Source organism: Equus przewalskii, chromosome 1, assembly GCF_037783145.1.
Source record: "Equus przewalskii isolate Varuska chromosome 1, EquPr2, whole genome shotgun sequence".
Classification (NCBI taxonomy): Eukaryota; Metazoa; Chordata; class Mammalia; order Perissodactyla; family Equidae; genus Equus; species Equus przewalskii.
In genome coordinates this window covers 10,656,724-10,669,185 of record NC_091831.1, presented here as the reverse complement: position 1 = coordinate 10,669,185, position 12,462 = coordinate 10,656,724, and the positions used below count along the sequence as shown (strand labels likewise).

Sequence of the window (12,462 nt, the reverse complement as noted above, 5' to 3'; positions counted from 1 at the left end):
GTGGGGCATATTGGCAAGAGGAAGGTAATTATTTAAATGTGAGCACCAGCAAGGGCTCCCTGGGGGTTAGCTCATTTTAGCCTTGAAACAACCTGGTTAGTAGAAACTATTTTTATTTCCATGTAACAAAAAGGAAACGGAGGCTCAGAGAGGTTAAAATTCTGGGGAGTTGACTGAGCCACTCAGCCAGGAAATGGACAGCCGGGATTCGATCCCAGGTCTTGGTGCCCTTAAGGCCAGGTCCTCCACATTCCCCAGGCTGAGAGGTTCCTTTATAAGGAGGTCTGAGCAGAAAGTGGTGGGGGGAGAAGGCATAGGGCGGGGATGTACCCTAGTGCCTGTGGGGTCCTTACATCTGTTCTTAGTCTGATTGGTGGCCCTGCCTTGAGTCTGAGCTGGCTGCCCTGTTGTTTTTATGGACTGTAAACAACCTGCTTGGGGCCGGCACGGTGGCGCAGCACTTAAGTTCACACATTCTGCTTCGGTGGCCCAGGGTTCGCTGGTTTGGATCCTGGGTGCAGACATGGCACTGCTTATCAAGCCATGCTGTGGTAGGCATCCCACATATAAAGTGGAGGAAGATGGGCACGGATGTTAGCTCAGGGCCAGTCTTCCTCAGCAAAAAGAGGAGGATTGGTGACAGATATTAGCTCAGGGCTCATCTTCCTAAACTAAACAAAACAAAACAAAACAAAAAAACCCCTGCTCCTTGATCCGTGGAGGGGCCGGCAGTGGGCTGGCCCAGGGTGTGCTTTGTTAGGCTGATGTGAGCAAGTGGCTTTGCTCTTCCTGGTCTTTGCATGTTTCCCTCACAGTCAGTGGACCCAGGACACCTCCCCAGGCTGGTGCACGTGGCCGGCCGGACTCCTGAGTTCCCTGGGCTGGCACAGCCATGGCAGAATCTGGAGAATTCACAAGTCTGTCTTTTGGATTTATTAGGAGCTGGGAAATGCAATTTGGAGATCAAAAGGGTAAGCCCTGGGAGATCTACGCTCTCCACTCCTCGAGTCCCGCCCTGGGGTGCCGTGAGCCTGCGCGGTTGGTTCTTCAGTAGGTCCTGACCTCTCCACTCCAGCCCAGCACATGCTGTTCCCTCCAGCTGGGACACTCACCCCGCCCCATCATCTTATCTCTCAGCTAATTGCTACTCCCTTAGGACTCATCCTTGATGTCACTTCTTCCAAGGACCCCCCCCCCCGGGCCTGGGTTAGTGTTTCAAAATGTAGGTTTCATTAACATTCAGGTCTGGTGAAGCAACAGATCAGGAGACAACTGCCATTGAAAAGATAATGTTACAGTTCCCCAAGAGGAGGGGACACGCCACGCCACAGAGGGCCACATGAGGGAGCACCAGCATCGGGCAGGAGGCAGAGGGAGCCTTTATTGTGGTTTCTGCAGGAAAGAACAGGTGAGGCAGGGTGAGCAGGCTTAGGACTGGCTAGTCGGAACCATCTCAGCAGGCTCGGGGGCAGAGGGGCTCTGTAGGTGTCTGCTGCCTGGCCCTGGGGTGACTAGGTTGGGGAACAGTGGTCCTGAGTGTGAGAGCACGGTAAAGGAGGTGGTTGGGAGGTAGGCTACGGATCAGTTGGTTTGCATCTGAAGGTTCACATGTAGACGAGTCCTTTACTGTCTCTAGGAATTGGCGAGCCCGAGAAGCGACAGTCCCCTTGTGTCAGTAAGGTCCCAAGACGTCAAAGCGTCAGAATAAAAACACAAGCTTAATGCAGTCGGTTGCCCCTCCTACGAGTTCCTGCTGCTCGCTGAGCTTGACCCTTGGCTTGTCCATCACCCTGGACACCGTGCGCCTCAGAAGGGCAGACTTGAAACCCCCACGAGCAAGGTGCCCGGCATAAAAGATGATTTGTGAGGGCAGCTCACAAATGACTTTTTAAAAATAGTTATGTAGATAATGTATATTAGAAGCAAACCAGCATGCCAAATATGTTATTTCATCAATAAATTTACTTTAAAAACATTGTAAATAACAAAAAATTGTAAGTAAAAAGCTATGCCCATTTTTATAGAAAAATGTTAAATAAATAGCATTCCAGGTGCTGTGAGGATATGAAACTGCAGAGGTGGCACCCATCCTTCGCCTTGCCCCCGTTTCATCCCCAACACCTTGCACGAACTTGACCCTCAAGCATTGCTTAACTGAGGGAGGGAAGCAGGCCTGGCCCAGCTGTCATCACCGCCTCCCAGCCCTGGCCGGGCTAACCCGGAAGTCTTGGAATAATGGAATCAGCAGTGGGTGGAGCCCAGGAGTTGATTTGTCTGAGATTCGTTTTGCAGAGGAGAAAACTGACCGAAGCGCAGAGTCAGAGGGAGGACTTTCCCGAGGTCACACAGCAAGTTAGTGGCCAGTGCTCCTTGCTAATCACTGAGACCCTACCCTGTGCCGTGTAGGACCCAGCTCGAGGACAGCACCCACCTTTGCCTCTCCTCGGTGGAAGCCCCTGCCTGTCTCCTGGCTCATGCTGTGCCTCAGTGCCCGCCCCCTCCCCCCGCCCAGCAGTGGCCTGGACCCGGGTGCACAGCAGCCTCCCACACCCTGGGAGCCAGCTGATCCTGATTTGAGTACCCACAATTGCCTCCCACTGCACACATACCGTGTCCTGGGCCCTGATTCTTCTAGAACCGTGGTCTTTAGAGCCAGCACTCAGCCTCTGAGGCCTAGACACTCCACACTGCCAGGCCCCAGGGGCTCTGGGTCTACACTTCCCACCAAGGGAGGGTAAGGGTGTGCCAAGGTCTCACAGCTGGTCGGTGCCAGAACCAGAGTCGAAACTGAGTGTTCTTTCAGTGTATCCCACCGCCTCCCCATATGGTGACTGGTTGGAGTCACTGAAATGGGCAGTCTGGGAAGGTAGTGACCTCCTCATCCCTGGAGTGTTCGAGAAGACGGGCATCCCACCAAAATCCCCCTGTAACTGTGGGACATGGGATTTGGTACAGGATGGTTCTGGCTAAGAGCTGTGCTCAATGAGGTTTGGTGTCTGAGCCATCAAAGGCCTTTGCTCTTAGGATTTCTGACTTGTCTGGGCCCTGGGGCAGGGTCACAGCACATCCCAGCACACTGGGCACCACCAGGAAGGGACCTTGAAGGAAACATGCAGGGGGCCATTTCCATTTATTTGCATTTGTTGTCTCTGACTTTGGCTAATAGCTCGGTTCCCAAGAGCTCTGGGGGGATGTATGTGCAAGGGGCTTTGAAGGTGGGCTGAAGGCCCTGGATCCCTGAGCTCAGACCCTATAGGGAGTGATGGACCCAGTCAAGGCCAAGGGTCCTGCTTAGGGACGGCAGGGAGTGTAGCACTTTGGGACGCTTCCCTAGAGTGGCCACTAGATGGCGCCCAAGGGCCTGTTCTCAGCTGTGCCCCAGAATTGGTAGCTGAGGGCATCCTGGGCTGGCCAGAAGGGACAAGTGATCCAAGTCAATAGATTTCAAATTCTTTAACTGGAATCTTACGTGGGGCACTACATTCCAGGGACAGGTAGCTGGGAAAAGAGAGAGAGCAGCAAAGAGAGCAAATCTATCCATTTGTACACAGACATCCGCTGAGGTGGACCGTGACCCACACAGAGGCAGACACACACACACACACATGCATAAACGTGCGTGCACACACACGTGCACACACACACAGAGTGCCCATCCGTGTGCAAAGGCAGGGCAGTGGGTAGGGACTGGTACATTCAATTATCAAGTCAAGAGACGCTTGTTGAACGCTTCCTTGGGGCCGAGTTTGGTTGGTGGGCTCTGTGGGGACGCAGGGATGGGTAAGCCAACACAGGACACTCCACGCTAACCAACTACTCTGCAAAGCAGACTGTGGGTGTCTGGAGAGGGAGAATTGCAGATCTGAGGGTGAGGAGGGAGGGACATTCAGGGGTGCCCCCATTTATGGGGTGTTTTATAGTTTCTAGAATACCACTGCAAGTGGGCAGAGCAGCTCCCTTCCTGTTTTACTTTATAAGTTACATGACTCAGGAGAGGCTGCACGTGGAGGCTCTCAGGGAAGCCTGCCCTCAGGACTCACGAGCTGCGCTGACTCCAGGCTCCTGACTGGAGCTGGGGTTTCTATGAGCCCCAGGGTGGAGGCCCAGGACTTCCATGGATCAAGTTTCCCCGGCCCGACAGATGCGGCCCCCACCTCCCCCTTCCTAATTCAGGGCGTGGACGTCACAGACCGAGTCGCTGAGGACACTGTAAGATTCCGCCCTGCCCCCCCCCAGAATGAAGATGCTTGGCCTTGTCCCCAGCTTTTTGTCAGTTCTTAGTTCCCAGAGAGAGCAGATTAAAAATCATCTATCCACAAAATAAATCATCAGACACAGCTTTTAATAAAGTAAAACCCTCTGGTTTTTACTTAAATATTTTTGCCAAAACATTTCTGGACACTAAAGCTAGAAATTAGAGGACCCCAGAATGCCAAAGCTGGGAGGGATCTGAGGGCCTTCTGGTCGGATCTGATTTACAGATGAGGCCTGAGGACTAGGGGGGTTGGTTCTCCCTGAGGCCCTTTTAGAGAATCTTCCGGGTTTCCCCAGATGCTCTAAGGACACATGGCACTAAGTGGAAACAGGCATGACACCATTCCGCTCAGGAGGGAGCAGAGGAGGAAGTGCACCCGGGCTGAGCATTGCTCCCGCAGCCCCTCAGCGACAGCCTCCCACACGGCCCCCAGGCCCCCAGCTGCGCTGCAACTGGGCCTGGGACAGGAAGTGCTCGGAACCTCCCTGATGTTGCCATGGTGCCCACGACGACCCAGGACACCAAAGGTGAGCTCCCCTGCCAAGGCACCTTGGCCCGTAAGAAGAAAAGGGTGAGCCCTAAATGTCCCGAGCTCTTTCAGGATTCAGCCTCAGAAGACGAACAGCCCCAGGGATCCTGTAATTCAGAGACTGAAGTGATGCGAGTACCTCCATTCAGGAAGCTTCCCCTGTAAATGCACCTGTGCTGAGGAGGGGGCTTCAGAGCAGTAAGTGCGGCCAGTCCTTTTCATGCGGTTGAGAGTCAAGGAGGGCATCCCTGGTGGCCGGCCCTGCTTGGACTGGGTAGAGAGGGGCTTTGGGGGTTCCAGGCTGGGAGGTGGGAGGGGTCTGGAGCTGAGGGGCCATCGTAAGTAGCACATCATATGGTCAGCCTACTTCAAGCCCTGCCCCCGTTCCCATCCTTTGGTAAAGGGTGAAGAATCGTGGGTTACCGCCTATTTTGTCTCATCTGAGCCACTTTTCAAGCACAAAGCAGAGAATTTTCTGTCCACTAACGTGCTTTAAAAAAAAATGAGATATTCTCTTGATTTGGTAAATATCCCCCACTCGAGGCTTACTCATTCTTACTTTTATCCAAAATATAGATTCTTTAGGTCAATCTCCTCCAAAATATTTTGAAGAGACCTTTTGGAAATGTGTTGAAAATTTAATCTTTACCTCTTTTGTCTTCCAGGTGCTTCTCCCCCCACCGCCCCCTCCCGTGTAATCGCCACTGTCATTCATGAAAATGTTGAACCCGGTGAGTAGGTCGGCTTTACGAGAGGGCAGGCGGTGGTGGAGCAGAGCTCCTGGTTATGGTGGTATCACCAGGTTTCCACAGGCGGTGGGTCTTGCACCACCCAGGACTCCAGCTTTATTACTGACTCTGCTGGGAAGAGCAATGTTCGGGGTCCTGCCGACGGAGCTCACCATCGCTCAGGTCTCACACTGCAGCAGGCCAGCTTCTAGAGTCAGATTCCACAGTTTTCAATCACCCACCATATTCCAGGCACTATACTAAAACATAGTTCCCAAACTTTATTTTATTTTATCATTTTAACATCACTACCATCACCATCATCATCCTCATCCTCATTGTCATCATTCCCATTTTACATATGAGAACCAAGAAGCCCAACAGGTTAAATGACTGGCCCAAGGTCGCACAACTAGTTTGTGGCAATAACAGGATTTGAACTCAGATCCTTCATTCCGTGGCCCCAGTTTCCCCACCACCCCGCTGGTGCTTGGCGTGGCTTAGGCTCAATGGCACCCATTCCTATGGGTCCCTCATCACGCACTTTTCCTGGCCAGATTTCCTTGAACCGTCGCATTTCAGGTTTATATCCGTGCTGGGTATTCTCCTGCTTCCTTAAGGAAATTGCTGATGCCCTGGGGCCTCAAGAAAAAGTCTAAAGTTCCTGCCCAATGACCCAGCTGGGCCTCTCCTCAAAGAATTGAAAACAGGTGTTCAAACAGACACTCATGCGTGAATGATTGTAGCAGCTTTATCCACAATAGCCAAAAGGTGGAAACAACCCAAGTGTCCCTCAGCTGATGAACAGATAAACAAAATGTAGGGTCTCCATACGATGGGCTATTATTCAGCCATGAAAAGGAATGAAATTCTGATACATGCCTCATAAAACATCATGCTGAGTGAAAGACCCCAGGCATAAAAGCCTACATATTGTATGGTTCCATTTATACAAAATATCCAGAATAGGCAAATCTGTAGAGGCAGAAAGCAAATTAACGGTTGCCAGGAGCTGGGGGAGGAGGAAATTGGGAGTGATGGCTTCATGGGGGCAAGGTTTGCTTTTGGGATAATGAAAATGTTTTGGACTCGAAAGTGATGCTGGTTGTACAACATTGTAAATGTACTAAATTGCACACTATGAAATGGCCAATTTTATGTCTTTTGTATTTCACCACAGAAAAACACCAAAAAACAAAAAAAACAGTCCCTGGCTGAGGTCTCCTCAGTTTGGTATCTCTCTGAATCACCTGTTAGGATAAGCTCTGAAAGAACCGTTTCTTGAAGCATAATCCTATCCCTGCCGTGGGTTCTTCAGAGCCACCTGCAAAGAAACCATCCTTCTCCCTGGCCTTTTGCCTCTGGCACCTGCTGTCCTAGATCCGAAATTCCAAATTACTGTGTAGCTTGAAATCCTCAGTCTACTGAGTACAATATATTGGGAAGCCCCAGGAAGATGGCTCATGAGAATACTGGCCATGTTTGAAAATTAACCACCATTTTAAAATATGCCTTGATTTTCTTTCTGCTGTACAATTTGGGAAACCTGGCATTTATGTGAGGTTAAAAAAAAAACCACTACTTCCTCTCTTTCTTTATTTCCCCAGCAGCACAAACCTCGGCTGGAGCGCAGGATCGCTGGTGCAACCAACCGGTGGCGTCTCCCCAGACAGCCTGTCTCCGGGGACCTGCTGGCACTCTCCCAGTTGTGCAAGGCTTTGAGCATAGACTTTGATGAGGCGCTGAAGAACCCACACAGGTAGGGAGAGCACAGGCCCATGGCCAGAAGGGCCCCTCAGGGTGAACCGCATTTCTGGGAAGTGCCCCGTGGCTGGGCCACTGTGGTTGGGCAGATGGGCTGTCACGAGGCGCGTTTGTGTGGAAGGTTGCCTTTGGGACCATCCCTTAGGGATGCACAGGGTCAGTGTGTCTACTTCCTCTAAGAATGTGGGCAGTGATAAACGTGCAGAGAGAGACTGACCATGTTTTTTGTAGATTCCCCTTTGCATTGGGAACGTTGGATGCTAACAGGATTCTCTTATAAGTTTATCAACTGATTTGTTGACGAACAAAACTTAGCTAGTCCTGGCTCAGAGTCTGAACCCCTCTTATGAATGCCCGTTTCCACCCGGTTGATTGGCTTCCTATTCACTGGAAGCTGGCTTCCCCCTCACTCCCAAAGTATTCTAGGCAGCTGGCTCAGAGCATCATTTCTTCTTATTGTGAGTCCTTTCTTGCCTCTCCTGGGGACACAGAGCTGGACCCTGTTGCAGAAGGGACACTTCACTGCCCTGGTGCCTTGGTCTCAGCAGATGCACTGCCTTCCCTGGGCTGATAGCATCTGCCTTGTGAGCACACAGTCGAATCTTCCTGAGCACGGGCTGGACCCCTGGGCACACAAGAGCTCCTCGCTCCATGTTTGCTGAGCGAGTACCCTGATCTTTGCTTTCTAGACCCCCCTGGCCAGCCCTGCTCCATTGCGCCCCCCACCCCACAGGTGCACATTTGAATAAATCAAAACTCATCTGGATTTGGTGTCTAAATTCTCTGATGACCACAGCTTAGAAAAATTGAGTGCTGTGAGTCGCTACTTTTGGCATTGGCTATTCATAGCCTTGAACGATCTTGAATTTATATTTTGTTTGGTTAGAGCCCTGGGGAAGCCTTAGAGTTGTTGCCAAAGCTCGTTGTGTTCCTTAGCACCAGGGCCAGGCTGGGAAGGAGGTGCTGGAGCGGGGCCTGGGAATGTAGGGAAACTGATGCTGAAAACTGCTGAGGGTGGCTGGGCAGCGGAAGTGGGGGTCTCCAGGAGTTGGTTTGTGGAATCTCTGAGCTCAGCTGGGGTTGGTAGCCTGAGGGTGGGGCACAGAAGCCAAAGGACAATGGCAGTTGGTGCTAAGCTTTAGGACTATTAAAAGGAGTCTATCAGACAGCCTTGGAATTCCTTCTCCATCTACTAGCTCTGTGACCTCTAACCAGTAACTTAACTTCTCTGAGTCTCTGTTTCCTCATCTGTGAAATGGCAATAATAGTGCCTCCCTTGAAGAGTTATCTTGAGGGTTAAGTCAGACAGTACGTTGAAAATGCTTGGCGTTATTTCTAGCAAATAGTAGATGCTCAATACACGGAGCAATTATCTTTGCAGCCTGGGCAGCACTTTTAGTTATCGATCCTGGTGATCTCATTTTGGGTGGTGTCAGCCCTGTGCTCTGCCAGCCGCCAACCCCCTATGTCACTCTGCCTCTTAGCACCTTCTGCAAATCAAAGCGCCTTGCCTCCAACACAACAGATCTCTCCCTGGTGATGCGGGAAGCTGTGGTCCAGAGGCAGGGTGGGGCAAGTAGGCACTCTGGCAGGCTGACCACTTGTGTATCTGGTGGTCAGCCAATCTACGCTCAGCTTGCCTGGGCAGTTCGGCTCTGCTCCATGAGCCTCTCACCCTCCTCCTGAGACAGTGGGCTAACCTGGACATGTTCTTGTCATGGTGATGGCAGAAGGCAAGAGGGCAAGCCAAGTTGCACAACAGCTTTTCAAAACTTCAGCTACATCACATCCTCTAACATCCCATTAGCCAAACTCAAAGTCAAGGGCAGAAAATCAAATTAGAGTTTTGCAAATATGAAGCCAAAAGCCCTTTGGATGGCTTGCTGTAGGAAGTCTATATGTCCGTAAGAAATGTATGGAATTTCCCCCTTTCCCCTCTTGTTTCTCCATCATAGGTCATGACCGGGGAGAGTGAGCCCCAGCCTAACAGCACATTCCCAACGTCCCCACGTGCCACTTCATCACAGGCCATTTAGTCCCAAACAGTAAAGAGGACAACTCACAGATGTCATTTATTCCATTAACTTTTCCAATGGTCCTAAAATGAACCTGGCCTTGGAATCTGCAGAGCCTGCATGATGAATGGTATATCTTGGCAAGCAGCCGTGACACCAGGAGAGAGCAGTGTGGTTACTTCTCTCGTCTGGCTTCTCCTGGCTCAGTCAATGGCAGGGATGTTTGTGAGGGTAGTTGAGCTCATGGGCATAGCGCCATGGTTTCCAAAGCCCATTGCTCCATTTTGAGACCGTGGTCTGAACTCTTGACCTGGGCTAGCAATTCCCAGATGTATGACCCAAACCACCAGGGGAATTGAGGCTGGCTTGGGTCAGGTCCACTGCTCCTGTTGGATAAACAACTCAAACTCTCACTGCCTTCCTGAGGCTGAGTCACTTGTAGCCACCCTGTCCACCTGGAAAGGGCGGCATGTGGTCGATTTTATTCTGGACACAGGTACCCCCACCCAAGCCCTCCTCCGTGCACCCTGGCCCATGAGGACTCCTGGGATCATTGGAAAACAGAATGGCAAAGGTGACAGTGACTAGATGTGGTCATCAAGTCTCCCTTGGCTGGTTGGCTTTCTTGGGATGACTGTCTTCAAGCTGTGGACATGTGACTCAAACTTTGTTTCATTTCCTTGCTCAGCAGGATGAAAATAGTGTTTATGGGAAAGCATCTTACCTTTGTCATCATTCAATCATTGAACGGATATTTATCAAGCACTTGCATGATGGCGATGCTGGGGTTACAGCAGTAAATACACACTGAATCTGTCTTTGTGGAACGCAGAGCCTAGTGCAGAGGATGCGTGGGTAAAAGGCAACCACAAGACACTGTGGAAGGAGTTTTCATGGGGGTAATCCCAGGGCAGCAGTGGGGAGGGCTGCTGGTCCAGCCTGCCCAGAGAGCAATAGCTAAGATTATCTGGAAGGATAAGCAGGAGCTCGTCAAGTGGAAAGGCGAGGAGAGCACTACTTGGCAGAGAGAGCCATGGGTCCAAGAGAATGGAAGCGAGAGATGGCGAGTTCAGGCTGTAGAGAAGGGCTGGAGTGGAGAGTGAAGAAGGATGAGAAGCAGGAGCTGGCTAGCCATGCTAAGGAGTTTGGGCTTTTCCCTTGGAGAACTGGGGAGACACTGAAGGATTCTCAGCAGGAGAGAGGCAAGACCAGATTTGCATTTCAGATGGTCCCTCAGGCTGCAGTGCGGGGTGTGCATCAGAGAGGAGCACACTGGAGTCTGGAGACTGGCAGTGACTGGGGGGGGATGATCGTAACTTGTATGGAGGTCATAGCAATGAGGGCAAGGAGAGATGGATGAATTCAAAAGATATTCTGTCAGATCTGGGCAAGTGATAAGATGTGACAACACTCAGTGTGCTGGCCTGGGCTACTGGACGCCGCCGGTGCCATTTCCCGGTGGAGTGGCAGGGTTGGGTTCAGGGTAGATTCTGAGTTTAGCTTTCAGACACAATAAGACCGGGGCATGCATGACCCCTAGACAGAGGTATTGATGAGTTCACTTCCCAGGAACGCCTAGAACCCTCTCTTCCTTTCTCTGGCAGATATTTATTGAGCACCTGCTGTCTGCTAGACATTTAGACATTCGTCAAAAGAGGTGTGGTTCAGGCAGCCAGGGGTAGCCTCAACTCCCTCCTCGGTGAGGCCTGCCCACAAACCGAGAACAGGAATTCACGCTTCAAGCCCCCCATCCGAGCTTATGGTTTATCAAATTGGCAGACAAAGGTGACCTGTGGAAACTCTCATGGGGCGAAATACGCTAAGGTTGATTAGTGGATGCTTCAGGGAGGCTGTCCTGGAAGGACACAGGTTGCAGTTGGAAAAAAGGTCCTATTAACGCCTGGATTTTTTGTTTGTATTTTTCCTTGAGGTTATACGTTTCACAAATTCAGAAAATTTTCTCTGAGAACTTGAAGAACAAGGCCGTCCAAAATGGAGAGGCAGGTGAGTTATGTCACCAGTGGATTCAGGCAGAATGTTTCTGACCTCAGGGGTGTCTTGGGGTCTCTATGGAAGGAAGCCAGACCAAAGGTCAGGTCTAACGTACGTTAGGTGCCCGTAAATATTTGTCAAATGCACGATGAATGAAACCAAGCTGGACAATCACATTTTCATATGCTAATGGCCATGATGAAGACAGATGTGCTGATGCAAATAAATAGGCTTTGGGTTGGAACGCTAAGCAGAAGCCCCTTCGAGCACGGGGCAGCTGTTCTCCAACCCTTTGGGCTCTAAACAGTCATGAGTTGGATGTCACATTGACACTTGTCCAAGAGGACTTTTCTGAGGAAGGATCAAAAACCAGACTAGGTCTGTTCAGCTGGGAAAAGGCTCATGGAACCCCTCGAGGAGGCTGGACAGGCCAGCTCCTTAATGGGGCTTTTTCTGGATAAACCCCACCCCACGGTGTGGCTACCTGAGGTCAGAGCCAGCCTCCTCCCTAATTGATTTCTTCTCGCTGTCAACTCTGGTTGACTGGGGGCCCTGAGAAGGAATCTGAGGCCGTCTCCTGGCCCAGGAGAAAGAGTTCCGGGATTGGTTGGGATGTCTGCCATGCATTCGCCATCCTGGAAGAGGAAGTGGATGTGCAGTGAGGGGACACGCTTTATCCACATTCCTCTGCCTATAGTCACCCTAATCTGGTGAGATTCTTTCTAACCTGGCACAACCAGACCATCACCTGAGGCGATCCAAGATTTGAGATGAGAGCCCAGGTTCTAAACCCCAGCACCAAACAGTATCATGGAGTTAGTGAATAACAATAAGAATAACAGGAGAAGACGCAGGTACCCAAGGTCACGTGGTTAAAGTAACAGCAAGGTCAAGAAATAAGTCGAAGGGCTAGTGGCCCTCGAGGTCCTGTCTGATACTGAGATTTAGGGTTTGGGGGATCACCCATGCACCACCCCATTCCCCCAGCTCTGTGCTAACACAGGGTCCAGCCTGCAGAGCCCTCCTACCCACAGCCCCTCATGCCTCACCTGGCCTGGCATCCTCGGATCCTCCATCTGGCCTTGTATCAAAGTCTCTCCTCTCTATTTGTCGTCACCTGTGCTGTCCACGGTGAGACTCCCCGCATACAGCCCTTCACAGTCTTTACACTGTATCTCA

The 12,462-nt window shown here is 51.1% G+C and overlaps 1 protein-coding gene across 4 annotated transcripts in view; it reads left to right on the top strand.

The window, feature by feature from the left end:
• Window positions 1-4,731: 4,731 nt before the first annotated feature.
• The window catches only part of BTBD16 (BTB domain containing 16), a 45,657-nt gene continuing 37,926 nt past the window's right edge, over window positions 4,732-12,462 (top strand). Inside the window, exons 1-4 of one of the 4 annotated variants that reach the window (XM_008537159.2) lie at window positions 4,732-4,982; window positions 5,450-5,515; window positions 7,120-7,271; window positions 11,222-11,295. In XM_008537159.2, the coding sequence (XP_008535381.1) occupies window positions 5,498-5,515; window positions 7,120-7,271; window positions 11,222-11,295 (244 nt within the window). In that variant the 5' untranslated portion in view covers window positions 4,732-4,982; window positions 5,450-5,497. The remainder of the gene's footprint in view (window positions 4,983-5,449; window positions 5,516-7,119; window positions 7,272-11,221; window positions 11,296-12,462) is intronic. The other 3 variants (XM_008537161.2, XM_070580614.1, XM_070580531.1) reach the window with 3 other exon arrangements.